This window comes from Sander lucioperca, chromosome 21 (genome assembly GCF_008315115.2).
Source record: "Sander lucioperca isolate FBNREF2018 chromosome 21, SLUC_FBN_1.2, whole genome shotgun sequence".
Lineage (NCBI taxonomy): Eukaryota > Metazoa > Chordata > Actinopteri > Perciformes > Percidae > Sander > Sander lucioperca.
This window is the reverse complement of record NC_050193.1, coordinates 26,504,556-26,522,084: the sequence shown is the minus strand read 5'-3', so window position 1 is coordinate 26,522,084 and position 17,529 is coordinate 26,504,556. Positions and strand designations below refer to the sequence as shown.

At 28.4% G+C, this 17,529-nt stretch overlaps 1 protein-coding gene across 1 annotated transcript; it reads left to right on the top strand.

The window, feature by feature from the left end:
* Positions 1-6: 6 nt before the first annotated feature.
* On the top strand, positions 7-3,301 carry LOC118494183 (cytosolic 5'-nucleotidase 3-like). Its single transcript, XM_035997078.1, has 4 exons — positions 7-58; positions 1,376-1,538; positions 1,623-1,823; positions 2,172-3,301. Exons 1-4 carry the CDS (start codon positions 27-29, stop codon positions 2,280-2,282), a joined length of 507 nt encoding a protein of 168 aa, XP_035852971.1. The 5' UTR covers positions 7-26; the 3' UTR covers positions 2,283-3,301.
* The last annotated feature ends 14,228 nt before the right edge of the window (positions 3,302-17,529 follow it).

Below are 17,529 nucleotides of genomic sequence, written 5' to 3'. Positions count from 1 at the left end.
AGAAGATTAGGAAAGACCTGCTGGCCATGGTGGTGCAGGAGTCTGATGCCATGCTGAGGTCAGAAGACTACAACATTTATTTAATACTATGCTTTTTTAAGTCTTATTTCTCATTTTTTATGACATACTGTATTATGATTGATTTGACAATTTGGTGACATACTATACAATTTTCATATAATGAATTGTGACATTTTTAATGTAATTTTCTTTTGACATTTTATGGCATACAATATTTTGACTTATATATATATATACACACACACACACACACACACAGTGGCACTCATAAGTTTATGAACCCATGCTAAAGTTGACTAAAAAGAGGAATAATAAAAAAAATCATCTTTTGGAAATTGATCTTAATCCCTTAATTAAATAAATGAGGAAAACTCCAACCTTTAAGGACACCAATTTTCTTTGTGAATGAATAATGTATCATAAATAAATAAATGTTCTTCCTTAAAATACAGGGGGCATAAGTAAGTACATCCCTATGTTAAATTCCCATAGAGGCAGGCAGATTTTTATTTTTAAAGGCCAGTTATTTCATGGATCCAGGATACTATGTATCCTGATAAAGTTCCCTTGGCATTTGGAATTAAAATAGCTCCACATCATCACATACCCTTCACCATACCTAGAGATTGGCGTGGTTTTATTTCAGTTAGCCTAATAGCTGGTTTGATTTGCATTGAGAGATGATTTTATGGAAAGTACCCCATGCCATTATCTAGGTATGGTGAACGGTATGTGATGATGTGGGTCTATTTTAATTCCAAAGGCCAAGGGAACTTTATCAGGATACATAGTATCCTGGATACATGAAATAACTGGCCTTTAAAAATAAACATCTGCCTGCCTCTATGGGAATTTAACATAGGGGTGTACTCACTTATGCCCCCTGTATTTTAAGGAAGAACATTTATTTATTCACGATACATTATTCATTCACAAAGAAAATTGGTGTCCTTAAAGGTTGGATTTTTCCTCATTTTTTTAATTAAGGCATTAAGATCAGTTTCCAAAAGATGATTTTTTTATTCCTCTTTTTAGTCAACTTTAGCATGGGTTCATAAACTGCACACTGTACATATGGCATATACTATACTTGACTTTTTTAATCACATTTTTTAGGACATACTATACTATGGCTTATGCCCATTACCAATATTTATGGCATACTATATTATAAAAAATATATATATACTGTGAATTTTTTATGATATATTTTGTGACATTTGTGACTTTTTATGACACAGTTATGGCATACTATATTATTAGTTTTTTTATGGCATACTATACTATGATGTTTTCTATGACATACTATATTACAAAAAAAATACTGTGACATTTTTGTGATATTTTTTAACAGAGAGGGCTACAAGCTCCTCTTTGACCACCTGTATGAGCACAGCATCCCTCTGCTCATCTTCTCTGCTGGAATAGGAGACATCCTGGAAGAGGTTATTCGCCAGGCTGGAGTCTTCCACCCCAACGTCAAAGTCTTCTCTAACTACATGGATTTTGATGAGTCTGTGAGTAGCCACACCACAAACTATGATTTGATCTCCACACCAGGCATTGAACTGATGTATGTGAATCTTGATCTGCTGGTACAGGGAGAGTTGAGGGCTTTCAAGGGAGAGCTGATCCACATCTACAACAAAAGGGAAGGTGCGCTGCTCAACACTGGCCATTTCCAGGAGCTGCGGACGCGGCCTAATGTGCTACTGCTGGGAGACTCTCTGGGAGATCTGACCATGGCTGACGGGGTGCACGATATGGAAAACATTCTCAAGATCGGGTTCCTCAATGACAAGGTCAATACAATCTCACACTCTCATGGTCTTTACAATGTCTCCATACCGTTAACTAGTTTATGACACTTACCATTAACCTGTTTACATTCATGACATTGTGTACAATTCTTTTGCACCTAACTAATCATTTTTATTGTTTATAATTGTTTATTTGCACTCTTTCCTACTTTGTACTTTTTCCGCTGGACAATAATATTTAGTACCTGCTGCCCTGAGATGAATGTCAGAACTCAAATACATTCACATCTACCCTCTAAGATTATAGTACACTCCCAATATTTACCATGTTAAATAGTCATATTCTGACATTTTAATACACTACTCATCTGTTTTTGTTTTTTTTCTCAGGTGGAGGAGAGGAAGCAATCTTACTTGGACTCATATGACATTGTGTTGTTAAAAGATGAGACCTTGGAAGTCCCTAATGCTATAATGCTCTACCTTACTGGCAATAATTGAACTGAGAATTAAGAACACCATTGGCCATTTGGTATTGAACACCCCAGTGCCATCAGTTGAGGAAGCCCCTGCTCAGGAAGTGCCAGTTGAAGGCATATTTACAACCAACTAAGAATGTTTCATGATAATTTATTATTTTAAAAAACTATTCACAAGTCCAGTTGACAGCCACAGTTCACGTACACCACGTCACCCTTTTATACCCTTTTTTGTTCATTGGCCTTCCTCTCATGTTTATGGTTAAACTGCTTTTGGGCCATACTGTATGTGATGAAAGCCATATTTGCAACATCAACCTACTGTGCAGCATGTAAAGAGTGTGTGGATATGGGTGTTTTCTTAATTTGTTTATTTGGGGAAGAGATAAGATAAGATTTGTCTTCACATAGGATGTAATGATAAAGGGAAAGAAAAACGCAAAACATAAATGACAGTACTTGACTTGGTATCTGGTTTGAAACTGATTTCGAGCCTCCTACAATAAAGCTCCTTTCCCGCTAATTTCCCGCTAAAAACTGAAAAGTTTTTTAAAAGATATAATGTTTTCTTACTTTGTCAAGTCTTCCAAGTTTTTGGCCATATTGTCAAGCTTACAGTACATGTTGTATTTTTTATGAAAACTATTGTTTTTGTTGTGTTACACCACTGTGCTAGGTGCTGAACTATGACACCTACACCTGTGTTTAAGAGTAAAATAAATGGGTAAACAAAAATTTAAAAAAAAAGTCTACCATACTTAAAAAGTATTGTAGAGGTAACTGAGAGGTCGAATTAATGGTAAGAACTAACTACTACCTGTGTTACAGTATTATAGTAACAGGATTTTCAGATTTCTGTTGGTATTTTACATTATTTCACCTTCACAGTCATTTTAACATTATGGTTTTGAAATTTTTTTTGATACTTTCTGCACTGCAACAAACAAAAATTCATAAAACTCAACTACATATTAACACAACTACAGGTTAATAATACAATATCCAAAATAAAAATGTGTGCCATGTACAGTCATTCATGAATCTTTTTGGCTTCTTTTGTCAGAACTTATTACCTCATGTTCCAACTTGTCTGAAATGAAATTATGATAAAATAACCAAGTTTCTGATGATTGTTATAGAATACTAGCATAGTATGTCGAAAAAGTTATAGAATAGTATATCGGAAAAAAAGAAATAGCGTATGTCGAAAAAAAAGAAAACGTATGTCGAAAAAAGTGATAAAAAAGTCATAGTATAGTATATCGAAAAAAGTCATAAGTATAGTATGTCGAAAAATGTCATAGTATAAGTATAGTATGTCAAAAAAGTGAAAGTATAGTATATCGAAAAAAGTGATAAAGTCATAGTATAGCATGTTGAAAAAGTGATAAAAAAGTGAAAATATAGCATGTTAAAAAAGCGATAAAAAAGTGATAGTATAGTATGTTGAAAAAGTGATAAAAAAGTCATAGTATAGTATGTTGCAAAAGTGATAAAAAAAGTGAAAATATAGCATGTTAAAAAAAGCGATAAAAAAGTGATAGTATAGTATGTTAAAAAAAGCGATAAAAAAGTGATAGTATAGTAGGCTGAAAAAGTGATTAAAAAGTAATAGTATAGTATGTTGAAAAAAGTGAAGAAAAAGTCATAGTATAGTAGGTCAAATAAAGTGATACAAAAGTCATAGTATGTCGAAAAAGTGAAAAAAAGTCAAAGCATAGTATGTCAGAAAAAGTGATTAAAAAGTCAAAGCATAGTATGTCAGAAAAAGTGATTAAAAAGTCAAAGTATAGTATGTCGAAAAAAGTGATAAAAAAAGTCATAGTATAATATGTCGAAAAAAGTCATTGTATAGTATGTTGAAAAAGTGATAAAAAGTCATAGTATAGTATGTCAAAAAAAGTCAGTATAGTATATCGAAAAAAATCATGGTATAGTATGTCGAAAAAAGTGATAAAAAAGTCATATTATAGTATGTCGAAAAAGGTCATGGTATAGTATGTCGAATAAAGTGATAAAAAAGTAATAGTATAGTACGTCAAAAAAGTGATAATTTAGTATGTCAAAAAACTGATACAAATGTCACAATATAGTTGTCTAAAAAAGTCATAGTATAGTATGTCGAAAAAAGTGAAGAAAAAGTGATAGTATAGTATGTTGAAAAAAGTGATAAAAAAAGTCATAGTATAGTATGTAAAAAAAAAGTCATAGTAGAGTACTATACTATGACTTTTTTTTGACATGTCAAATAAAGTGATACAAAAGTCATAGTATAGTTGTCAAAAAAAGTGATAATTTAGTATGTCAAAAAACTGAGAAAAATGTCACAGTATAGTATGTCGAAAAAAGTGAAGAAAAAGTCATAGTATAGTATGTCAAAAAAAGTAATAGTATAGTATGTGTTGCGGTTTGGACATTTCTGTTATGGTTTCTGTATTTTGCCTTGTGTTTTGTGCTTTTCTGTTGCTTCCTTGTTTTCTGTAGGTTCCCTGTTTTTGTTGGTTATTCTGTATTGTGTACGTTTTGGTTAATCCCTGTGTTCTGTTCTCTCTTGGGTTGTGTCAAGTTTCTGTGTTTAGTTGATGTCATGTTTTCTGTCTGTTGTTCCTGTTTCCTGTTTTATTTTGATAGTCTGTTTTCTGTCTTGTCATGTCTAGTTTTACTCTCTGTGTTTCCCGCCTTTGTTGATTACCCTGGCCCGCCCTGATGTGTTTCACCTGTTGTATCACCTGTCCCTCATTTGTTCATTACCTCGTGTATTTAACCTTTGTGTTCCCTTTTCCTCTTATCAGATTGTTTTGTGTCTTTGCCCAGTCAGTTTGTGTCCTCGTGCCGTCAGCTTGTTCCCGTTTTGTATCTTTACCCTTGTTTTCCAGTCACTGTACTGCCGTTTTTTGTTAATTAAATCTTTGAGTACAACCTTCTCCTGCCTGCCTGCCTCATCTCTGCGTTTGGGTCCACTATTCCTCGCTCCTCGCAACAGTATGTTGAAAAAAGTGAAGAAAAAGTCATAGTATAGTATGTAAAAAAAAAAAAAAAGTCGTAGTATAGTATGTTGAAAAAAGTGATACAAAACATAGTAGTCAAAAAAGTCATAGTATAGTATGTTGAAAAAAGTGAAGAAAAAGTCATAGTATAGTATATCGAAAAAAGGCATAAGTATAGTATGTCGAAAAATGTCATAGTATAAGTATAGTATGTCGAAAAAGTGATAGTATATCGAAAAAAATCATAGCATGTCGAAAAAAGTGATAAAAAAGTAATATTATAGTAAGTTGCAAAAGTGATAAAAAAGTGAAAATATAGCATGTTAAAAAAAGCGATAAAAAAGTGATAGTATAGTATGTTGACAAAAGTGATAAAAAAAGTCATAGTATAGCATGTCGAAAAAGTGATAAAAAAAAGTCATAGTATAGTATGTCGAAAAAGAGAAAATAATCATAGTATAGTTTGTCGAAAAATTGATAAAAAGAAGTCATAGTATAGTATGCTGAAAAAGTGATTAAAAAGTAATAGTATAGTATGTCGAAAAAAGTGAAGAAAAAGTCATAGTATAGTAGGTCAAATAAAGTGATACAAAAGTCATAGTATGTCGAAAAAGTGAAAAAAAGTCAAAGCATAGTATGTCAGAAAAAGTGATTAAAAAGTCAAAGCATAGTATGTCAGAAAAAGTGATTAAAAAGTCAAAGCATAGTATGTCGAAAAAAGTGATAAAAAAAGTCAGTATAATATGTCGAAAAAAGTCATTGTATAGTATGTCGAAAAAAGTGATAAAAAAGTCATATTATAGTATGTAAAAAAAAGTCATGGTATAGTGTGTCGAATAAAGTGATAATTTCGTATGTCAAAAAACTGATACAAATGTCACAGTATAGTTGTTAAAAAAAGTCATAATATAGTATATCGAAAAAAGTGAAGAAAAAGTGATAGTATAGTATGTCGAAAAAAGTGATAAAAAAGTCATAGTATAGTATGTCAAAAAAAAGTCATAGTATAGTACTATACTATGACTTTTTTTGTCATGTCAAATGAAGTGATACAAAAGTCATAGTATAGTTGTCAAAAAAAGTCAAAGTATAGTATATTCGAAAAACGTGAAGAAAAAGTCATAGTATAGTATGTCAAATAAAGTGATACAAAAGTCATAGTATAGTTGTCAAAAAAAGTCAAAGTATAGTATGTCGAAAAACGTGAAGAAAAAGTCATAGTATAGTATGTCAAAAAAAGTGATAATTTAGTATGTCAAAAAACTGAGAAAAATGTCACAGTATAGTATGTCAAAAAAAGTGAAGAAAAAGTCATAGTATAGTATGTCAAAAAAAGTAATAGTATAGTATGTCGAAAAAAGTGAAGAAAAAGTCATAGTATAGTATGTAAAAAAAAAGTCATAATATAGTATGTTGAAAAAAGTGATACAAAACATAGTAGTCAAAAAAGTCATAGTATAGTAAGTTGAAAAAAATCATGGTATAGTGTGTCGAAAAAAGTGAAGAAAAAGTAATAGTATAGTATGTCGAAAAAAGTGATAATGTATGTCAAAAAAAGTCATAGTATGTTGAAAAAAGTGAAGAAAAAGTCATAGTATAGTATGTCAAAAAAGTCATAGTATAGTATGTCGAAAAAAGTGAAAAAAAGTCATAGTATAGTACGTCAAAAAAAGTGTCAAAAAAAGTGATAATTTAGTATGTCAAAAATCTGATACAAATGTCACAGTATAGTATGTCAAAAAAGTCATAGTATAGTATGTCGAAAAAAGTGAAGAAAAAGTCATAGTATAGTATGTCGAATAAAGTGATACAATACATAGTATGTCAAAAAAGTCATAGCATAGTATGTCGAAATAAGTGAAGAAAAAGTCATAGTATAGTATGTCAAAAAAAGTCATAGTATAGTATGTCGAAAAAAGTGAAGAAAGTCAAAGTATAGTATGTCGAAAAAAAGTGAAGAAAAAGTCATAGTATAGTATGTCAAAAAAAGTCATAGTATAGTACGTCAAAAAAAGTCATAGTATAGTATGTCGAAAAAAGTGAAGAAAGTCAAAGTATAGTATGTCGAAAAAAAGTGAAGAAAAAGTCATAGTATAGTATGTCAAAAAAAGTCATAGTATAGCATGTCGAAAAAGTGATAAAAAAAAGTCATAGTATAGTATGTCGAAAAAAGTCGAAAAAGAGAAAATAATCATAGTATAGTTTGTCGAAAAATTGATAAAAAGAAGTCATAGTATAGTATGCTGAAAAAGTGATTAAAAAGTAATAGTATAGTATGTCGAAAAAAGTGAAGAAAAAGTCATAGTATAGTAGGTCAAATAAAGTGATACAAAAGTCATAGTATGTCGAAAAAGTGAAAAAAAGTCAAAGCATAGTATGTCAGAAAAAGTGATTAAAAAGTCAAAGCATAGTATGTCGAAAAAAGTGATAAAAAAAGTCATAGTATAATATGTCGAAAAAAGTCATTGTATAGTATGTCGAAAAAGTGATAAAAAGTCATAGTATAGTATGTCAAAAAAAAGTCATAGTATAGTATATCGAAAAAAAATCATGGTATAGTATGTCGAAAAAAGTGATAAAAAAGTCATATCATAGTATGTCAAAAAAAAGTCATGGTATAGTATGTCGAATAAAGTGATAAAAAAGTAATAGTATAGTATGTCAAAAAAGTGATAATTTCGTATGTCAAAAAACTGATACAAATGTCACAGTATAGTTGTTAAAAAAAGTCATAGTATAGTATGTCGAAAAAACTGAAGAAAAAGTGATAGTATAGTATGTCGAAAAAAGTGATAAAAAAAGTCATAGTATAGTATGTCAAAAAAAAGTCATAGTATAGTACTATACTATGACTTTTTTTGTCATGTCAAATGAAGTGATACAAAAGTCATAGTATAGTTGTCAAAAAAAGTAATAGTATAGTATGTCGAAAAAAGTGAAGAAAAAGTCATAGTATAGTATGTAAAAAAAAAGTCATAATATAGTATGTTGAAAAAAGTGATACAAAACATAGTAGTCAAAAAAGTCATAGTATAGTAAGTCGAAAAAAAATCATGGTATAGTATGTCGAAAAAAGTGAAGAAAAAGTAATAGTATAGTATGTCGAAAAAAGTGATAATATAGTATGTCTTAAAAAGTCATAGTATATAGTATGTTGAAAAAAGTGAAGAAAAAGTCATAGTATAGTATGTCAAAAAAGTCATAGTATAGTATGTCGAAAAAAGTGAAAAAAAAGTCATAGTATAGTACGTCAAAAAAAGTGTCAAAAAAAGTGATAATTTAGTATGTCAAAAATCTGATACAAATGTCACAGTATAGTATGTCAAAAAAGTCATAGTATAGTATGTCGAAAAAAGTGATAAAGTCAAAGCATAGTATGTCGAAAAAAGTGAAGAAAAAGTCATAGTATAGTATGTCGAATAAAGTGATACAAAACATAGTATGTCAAAAAAGTCATAGCATAGTATGTCGAAATAAGTGAAGAAAAAGTCATAGTATAGTATGTCAAAAAAAGTCATAGTATAGTACGTCAAAAAAAGTCATAGTATAGTACGTCAAAAAAAGTCATAGTATAGTATGTCGAAAAAAGTGAAGAAAGTCAAAGTATAGTATGTCGAAAAAAAGTGAAGAAAAAGTCATAGTATAGTATGTCAGAAAAGTCATAGTATAGTATGTCGAAAAAGGTGAAGAAAAAGTCATAGTATAGTATGTCGAAAAAGGTGAAGAAAAAGTCATAGTATATATAGTATGTCGAAAAAAAGTGAAGAAAAAGTCATAGTATAGTATGTCGAAAAAAGTGAAGAAAAAGTCAGTATAATATGTCAAAAAAAGTCATTGTATAGTATGTCGAAAAAGTGAAAAAAAGTCATGGTATAGTATATCGAAAAAAGTCATTGTATAATATGTCGAAAAAGTGAAAAAAAGTAAAAGCATAGTATGTTGAAAAAGTGATAAAAAGTCATAGTATAGTATGTCAAAAAAAGTCATAGTATAGTATATAAAAAAAAAGTCATAATTTAGTATGTCAAAAAACTGAGAAAAATGTCACAGTATAGTATGTCGAAAAAAGTGAAGAAAAAGTCATAGTATAGTATGTCGAAAAAAGTGAAGGAAAAGTCATAGTATAGTATGTCGAAAAAAGTGATAATATAGTATGTCAAAAAAAGTGATAAAAATGTCACAGTATAGTATGTCAAAAAAAGTCATAGTATATAGTATGTTGAAAAAAGTGAAGAAAAAGTCGTAGTATAGTATGTCAAAAAAGTCATAGTATAGTATGTCGAAAAAAGTGAAAAAAAAGTCATAGTATAGTATGTCGAAAAAAAGTGAAGAAAAAGTCATTGTATAGTATGTCAAAAAAGTGAAGAAAAAGTCATAGTATAGTACGTCAAAAAAAGTCATAGTATAGTACGTCAAAAAAAGTGAAGAAAAAGTCATAGTATAGTATGTCAAAAAAGTCATAGTATAGTATATCGAAAAAAGTCATAGTATAGTATGTCAAAAAAAGTCATAGTATAGTATGTCAAAATAAGTGATAATTTAGTATGTCAAAAAACTGAGAAAAATGTCACAGTATAGTATGTCGAAAAAAGTGAAGAAAAAGTCATAGTATATTATGTCAAAAAAAGTAATAGTATAGTATGTCGAAAAAAGTGAAGAAAAAGTCACAGTATAGTATGTAAAAAAAAGTCATAGTATAGTATGTTGAAAAAAGTGATACAAAACATAGTAGTCAAAAAAGTCATAGTATAGTAAGTTGAAAAAAATCATGGTATAGTATGTCGAAAAAAGTGAAGAAAAAGTAATAGTATAGTATGTCGAAAAAAGTGATAATATAGTATGTCAAAAAAAGTCATAGCATAGTATGTCGAAATAAGTGAAGAAAAAGTCATAGTATAGTATGTCAAAAAAAGTCATAGTATAGTATGTCGAAAAAAGTGAAGAAAAAGTAATAGTATAGTATGTTGAAAAAGTGAAAAAGAGTCAAAGCATAGTATGTCAAAAAAAAAATGTCGAAAAAAAATCATGGTATAGTATTTCGAAAAAAGTGATAAAAAGTCATAGTATAGTATATCGAAAAAAGTGATAAAAAAGTCATAGTATAGTATGTCGAAAAAAGTGATAAAAGTCATAGTATAGTATTTCGAAAAAAAAAGTGATAAAAAAGTGATAGCATAGTATGTCGAAAAAAGTGATAAAAAAGTCATAGTATAGTATGTCGAAAAAAGTGATAAAAGTCATAGTATATAGTATGTCGAAAAAAGAGAAATAAAAAAAGTCATAGTATAGCAAGTCAAAAAAAGTGAGAAAGAGTCATAGTATAGTATGTCAAAAAAGTCACAATATAGTATGTCAAAAAAAGTGATACAAAAGTCATACTAGTATAGCATGTCGAAAAAATGTAATAAAAAGTCATATTATAGTATGTCGAAATAAAGTGATAAAAAAAGTCATAGTATAGTATGTCGAAAAGTCATATTATAGTATTTCGAAAAAAGTGAAGAAAAAGTCATAGTATAGTATGTAAAAAAAAGTCATAGTATAGTATGTTGAAAAAAGTGAAGAAAAAGTCATAGTATAGTATGTTGAAAAAAGTGAAGAAAAAGTCATAGTATAGTATGTCAAAAAAGTCATAGTATAGTATGTCGAAAAAGGTGAAGAAAAAGTCATAGTATAGTACGTCAAAAAAAGTCATAGTACAGTATGTCGAAAAAAAGTGAAGAAAAAGTCATAGTATAGTATGTCAAAAAAAGTGAAGAATAAGTCATAGTATAATATGTCGAAAAAAGTCAGTGTATAGTATGTCAAAAAAGTGAAAAAAAGTAAAAGCATAGTATGTTGAAAAAGTGATAAAAAGTCATAGTATAGTATGTCAAAAAAAGTCATAGTATAGTATATCGAAAAAAGTCATAGTATAGTATGTCAAAAAAAAGTCATAGTATAGTATGTCAAAAAAAAGTCATAGTATAGTATGTCAAAAAAAGTGATAATTTAGTATGTCAAAAAACTGAGAAAAATGTCACAGTATAGTATGTCGAAAAAAGTGAAGAAAAAGTCATAGTATAGTATGTCAATAAAAGTAATAGTATAGTATGTCGAAAAAAGTGAAGAAAAAGTCATAGTATAGTATGTAAAAAAAAAGTCATAGTATAGTATGTTGAAAAAAGTGATACAAAACATAGTAGTCAAAAAAGTCATAGTATAGTAAGTCGAAAAAAATCATGGTATAGTATGTCGAAAATAGTGAAGAAAAAGTAATAGTATAGTATGTCGAAAAAAGTGATATATAGTATGTCAAAAAAAGTGATAAAAATGTCACAGTATAGTATGTCAAAAAAAAGTCATAGTATATAGTATGTTGAAAAAAGTGAAGAAAAAGTCATAGTATAGTATGTCAAAAAAGTCATAGTATAGTATGTTGAAAAAAGTGAAAAAAAAGTCATAGTATAGTATGTCAAAAAAAGTGTCAAAAAAAGTGATAATTTAGTATGTCAAAAATCTGATACAAATGTCACAGTATAGTATGTCAAAAAAGTCATAGTATAGTATGTTGAAAAAAGTGATAAAAAAGTCAAAGCATAGTATGTCAAAAAAAGTGAAGAAAAAGTCATAGTATAGTATGTCAAAAAAAAGTCATAGTATAGTATGTCGAATAAAGTGATACAAAACATAGTATGTCAAAAAAGTCATAGCATAGTATGTCGAAATAAGTGAAGAAAAAGTCATAGTATAGTACGTCAAAAAAAGTCATCGTATAGTATGTCGAAAAAAGTGAAGAAAGTCATAGTATAGTATGTCGAAAAAAGTGAAGAAAAAGTCATAGTATAGCATGTCGAAAAAAGTGAAGAAAAAGTCATAATATAGTATGTCAAAAAAAGTCATAGTATAGTATGTCAAAAAAAAGTCATAGTATAGTATGTCAAAAAAAGTGAAGAAAAAGTCATAGTATAGTACGTCAAAAAAGTCATAGTATAGTATGTCGAAAAAAGTGAAGAAAAAGTCATAGTATAGTACGTCAAAAAAAGTGAAGAAAAAGTCATAGTATAATATGTCGAAAAAGTGAAAAAAAGTCATAGTATAGTATGTCAAAAAAAGTCATAGTATAGTATATCGAAAAAAATCATGGTATAGTATGTCGAAAAATGTGATAAAAAAGTCATAGTATAGTATGTCAAAAAAAAGTCATAGTATAGTATGTCGAATAAAGTGATACAAAACATAGTATGCCAAAAAAGTCATAGTATAGTATGTCGAAAAAAATCGTAGTATAGTATGTCAAAAAAAGTCATAGTATAGTATGTCAAAAAAAGTGAAGAAAAAGTCATAGTATAGTACGTCAAAAAAAGTCATCGTATAGTATGTCGAAAAAAGTGAAGAAAGTCATAGTATAGTATGTCGAAAAAAGTGAAGAAAAAGTCATAGTATAGCATGTCGAAAAAAGTGAAGAAAAAGTCATAGTATAGTATGTCAAAAAAAGTCATAGTATAGTATGTCAAAAAAAAGTCATAGTATAGTATGTCAAAAAAAGTGAAGAAAAAGTCATAGTATAGTACGTCAAAAAAGTCATAGTATAGTATGTCGAAAAAAGTGAAGAAAAAGTAATAGTATAGTATGTTGAAAAAAGTCCTAGTATAGTATGTTGAAAAAGTGAAAAAGAGTCAAAGCATAGTATTTAAAAAAAAAAATGTCGAAAAAAAATCATGGTATAGGATTTCGAAAAAAGTGATAAAAAGTCATAGTATAGTATGTCTAAAAGTCATATTATAGTATTTCGAAAAAAAAGTGATAAAAAAGTGATAGCATAATATGTCGAAAAAAGTGATAAAAAAGTGATAGCATAATATGTCGAAAAAAGTGATAAAAAAGTCATAGTATAGTATGTCGAAAAAAGTGATAAAAGTCATAGTATATAGTATGTCGAAAAAAAGAAATAAAAAAGTCATAGTATAGCAAGTCAAAAAAAGTGAGAAAGAGTCATAGTATAGTATGTCAAAAAATGTGATAAAAAAGTCATAGTATAGTATGTCAAAAAAGTCATAGTATAGTATGTCAAAAAAAGTGATACAAAAGTCATACTAGTATAGCATGTCGAAAAAATGTAATAAAAAGTCATATTATAGTATGTCGAAATAAAGTGATAAAAAAAGTCATAGTATAGTATGTCGAAAAGTCATATTATAGTATTTCGAAAAAAAATGATAAAAAGTGATAGCATTGTATGTCGAAAAAAGTGATAAAAAAGTCATAGTATAGTTTGGCAAAAAAAGTCATAGTATAGTATGTCGAAAGAAATCATGGTATAGTATGTTGAAAAAAGTGATAAAAAAGTCATAGTATAGTATGTCAAAAAAAGTCATAGTATAGTATGTCGAAAGAAATCATAGTATAGTATGTTGAAAAAAGTGATAAAAAATTAATAGTATATAATGTTGAAAAAAGTGATAAAAAAAAGTCAAAGATGTCGAAAAAAGTGATACAAAACATAGTATGTCAAAAAAGTCATAGCATAGTATGTCGAAATAAGTGAAGAAAAAGTCATAGTATAGTATGTCAAAAAAAGTGATAGTATAGTATGTCAAAAAAAAGTCATAGTATAGTATGTCAAAAAAAGTGAAGAAGGTCATAGTATAGTGTGTCGAAAAAAGCGAAGAAAAAGTCATAGTATAGTATGTCAAAAAAGTCATAGTATAGTATGTTGAAAAAGGTGAAGAAAAAGTCATAGTATAGTACGTCAAAAAAAGTCATAGTATAGTATGTCGACAAAAGTGAAGAAAAAGTCATAGTATAATATGTCGAAAAAGTGAAAAAAAGTAAAAACATAGTATGTTGAAAAAGTGATAAAAAGTCATAGTATAGTATGTCAAAAAATGTCATCGTATAGTATATATCGAAAAAAATCATGGTATAGTATGTCGAAAAATGTGATAAAAAAGTCAAAGCATAGTATGTCGAAAAAAGTGAAGAAAAAGTAATAGTATAGTATGTTGAAAAAGTGAAAAAGAGTCAAAGCATAGTATGTCAAAAAAAAAATGTCGAAAAAAAATCATGGTATAGTATTTCGAAAAAAGTGATAAAAAGTCATAGTATAATATATCGAAAAAAGTGATAAAAAAGTCATAGTATAGTATGTCGAAAAAGTGATAAAAGTCATAGTATAGTATTTCGAAAAAAAGTGATAAAAAAGTGATAGCATAGTATGTCGAAAAAAAGTGATAAAAAGTCATAGTATAGTATGTCGAAAAAGTGATAAAAGTCATAGTATATAGTATGTCAAAAAATGAAATAAAAAAGTCATAGTATAGCAAGTCAAAAAAAGTGAGAAAGAGTCATAGTATAGTATGTCAAAAAAGTCACAGTATAGTATGTCAAAAAAAGTGATACAAAAGTCATACTAGTATAGCATGTCGAAAAAATGTAATAAAAAGTCATATTATAGTATGTCGAAATAAAGTGATAAAAAAAGTCATAGTATAGTATGTCGAAAAGTCATATTATAGTATTTCGAAAAAAGTGATAAAAAGTGATAGCATTGTATGTCGAAAAAAGTGATAAAAAAGTCATAGTATAGTATGTCAAAAAAGTCATAGTATAGTATGTCGAAAGAAATCATGGTATAGTATGTCGAAAAAAAAGACAAAAAGTCATAGTATAGTATGTCGAAAGAAGTGATAAAAGTCATAGTACATAGTATGTCGAAAAAAGTGATAAAAAAGTGATAGCATAGTATGTCGAAAAAAAAAGATAAAAAAGTAATAGTATAGTATGTCGAAAAAAGTGATAAAAAGTCATAGTATAGTATGTCAAAAGAAGTGATAAAAGTCATAGTACATACTATGTACTACATAGTATGTCGAAAAAAGGGATAAAAAAAAAAGTGATACTATAGTATGTTGAAAAAAGTCATAAAAAGTGATAAAAAAGTCATAGCGTAGTATGTCGAAAAAAGGGATAGTATTGCACGTCTATAAAAATTAATTCTATATTCCTGTGATGTACATCTTGAAAACAATATCACAGTAGAAGTTCTGAACTCTCATCTTTCTGTCTTCCAGTCTTTCACTTACCACCCAAGCTGTCTTTCTTAGCAAACATGTTTATGTTTTCGTCATTTAGCTCTTTCACTTAATATGTCGGACCTTAAAATCTTCTGAGACACATAGGACTTGAACACTCAACCTTTGGTCTTCCAATCATTCTCTTATCCATCTAAGCTATCTGATCTGACGAAAAATGCTTAGTTTTTGACATATTCGTCTCTTTCACTCAATGTATAGTACCTCAAAACTTACAGAGACATGTAGGATTTGAACATTCAACCTTCTGTCTACCATTCATTCTCTTTTCCCTCTAAGCTACCTGACTTATGATAGAGGCTTTATTTTTGGCATATTTATCTCTTTCACTTAGTATATTTGACCCTTAAAACTTCCTCAAACATGTAAGAGTCAAAGACTTAACCTTTTGTCTCCCAACCATTATCTTAGCAACCTAGGCTATCTGACCTGACACAAAAGTTAATGTTTTCGTAAAAAAGCCATAGTATAGTATGTCGAAAAAGTGATAAAAAGTCATAGTCATTATCTTTCTTGGTAATAATATTTATGTTTTCGTCATTTGGCTCTTTCACTTAGTATGTCAGACCTTAAAACTTACTAAGACACTAAGAAGGACTTCAACATTCAACCTTTAGTTTTCTAGCCATTGTCTTATCCCTCTAGACTACCCAATCTAGCATAAAGGTGTAGTTTCTGACATAGTTGTCTCTTTCACTCAGTGCATAGGACCTCAACACTTTGAGAGACATATAGGAGTTGAACACTCAAGCTTCTGTCTACCAATCATTCCTGCTAAGCTACCTGACTTATCACAAAAGCCATATTTTTGGCATATTTGTCTCTTTCACAAAGTCATAGTATAGTATGTCAAAAAAAGTGATACAAAAGTCATACTAGTATAGCATGTCGAAAAAATGTAATAAAAAGTCATATTATAGTATGTCGAAATAAAGTGATAAAAAAAGTCATAGTATAGTATGTCGAAAAGTCATATTATAGTATTTCGAAAAAAAATGATAAAAAGTGATAGCATTGTATGTCGAAAAAAGTGATAAAAAAGTCATAGTATAGTTTGGCAAAAAAAGTCATAGTATAGTATGTCGAAAGAAATCATGGTATAGTATGTTGAAAAAAGTGATAAAAAAGTCATAGTATAGTATGTCAAAAAAAGTCATAGTATAGTATGTCGAAAGAAATCATAGTATAGTATGTTGAAAAAAGTGATAAAAAATTAATAGTATATAATGTTGAAAAAAGTGATAAAAAAAGTCAAAGATGTCGAAAAAAGTGATACAAAACATAGTATGTCAAAAAAGTCATAGCATAGTATGTCGAAATAAGTGAAGAAAAAGTCATAGTATAGTATGTCAAAAAAAGTGATAGTATAGTATGTCAAAAAAAAGTCATAGTATAGTATGTCAAAAAAAGTGAAGAAGGTCATAGTATAGTGTGTCGAAAAAAGCGAAGAAAAAGTCATAGTATAGTATGTCAAAAAAGTCATAGTATAGTATGTTGAAAAAGGTGAAGAAAAAGTCATAGTATAGTACGTCAAAAAAAGTCATAGTATAGTATGTCGACAAAAGTGAAGAAAAAGTCATAGTATAATATGTCGAAAAAGTGAAAAAAAGTAAAAACATAGTATGTTGAAAAAGTGATAAAAAGTCATAGTATAGTATGTCAAAAAATGTCATCGTATAGTATATATCGAAAAAATCATGGTATAGTATGTCGAAAAATGTGATAAAAAGTCAAAGCATAGTATGTCGAAAAAAGTGAAGAAAAAGTAATAGTATAGTATGTTGAAAAAGTGAAAAAGAGTCAAAGCATAGTATGTCAAAAAAAAAATGTCGAAAAAAAATCATGGTATAGTATTTCGAAAAAAGTGATAAAAAGTCATAGTATAATATATCGAAAAAAGTGATAAAAAAGTCATAGTATAGTATGTCGAAAAAAGTGATAAAAGTCATAGTATAGTATTTCGAAAAAAAAGTGATAAAAAAGTGATAGCATAGTATGTCGAAAAAAAGTGATAAAAAAGTCATAGTATAGTATGTCGAAAAAGTGATAAAAGTCATAGTATATAGTATGTCAAAAAAATGAAATAAAAAAAGTCATAGTATAGCAAGTCAAAAAAAGTGAGAAAGAGTCATAGTATAGTATGTCAAAAAAGTCACAGTATAGTATGTCAAAAAAAGTGATACAAAAGTCATACTAGTATAGCATGTCG

Excerpts from the sequence above, each read along its gene's own strand:
- LOC118494183 (XM_035997078.1), top strand. The coding sequence starts at position 27 with ATGGTGGTGCAGGAGTCTGATGCCATGCTGAG. Across the intron at positions 59-1,375 it reads GAGTCTGATGCCATGCTGAG|AGAGGGCTACAAGCTCCTCT; the intron begins GTCAGAAGACTA and ends ATTTTTTAACAG. Across the intron at positions 1,539-1,622 it reads ACATGGATTTTGATGAGTCT|GGAGAGTTGAGGGCTTTCAA; the intron begins GTGAGTAGCCAC and ends CTGCTGGTACAG.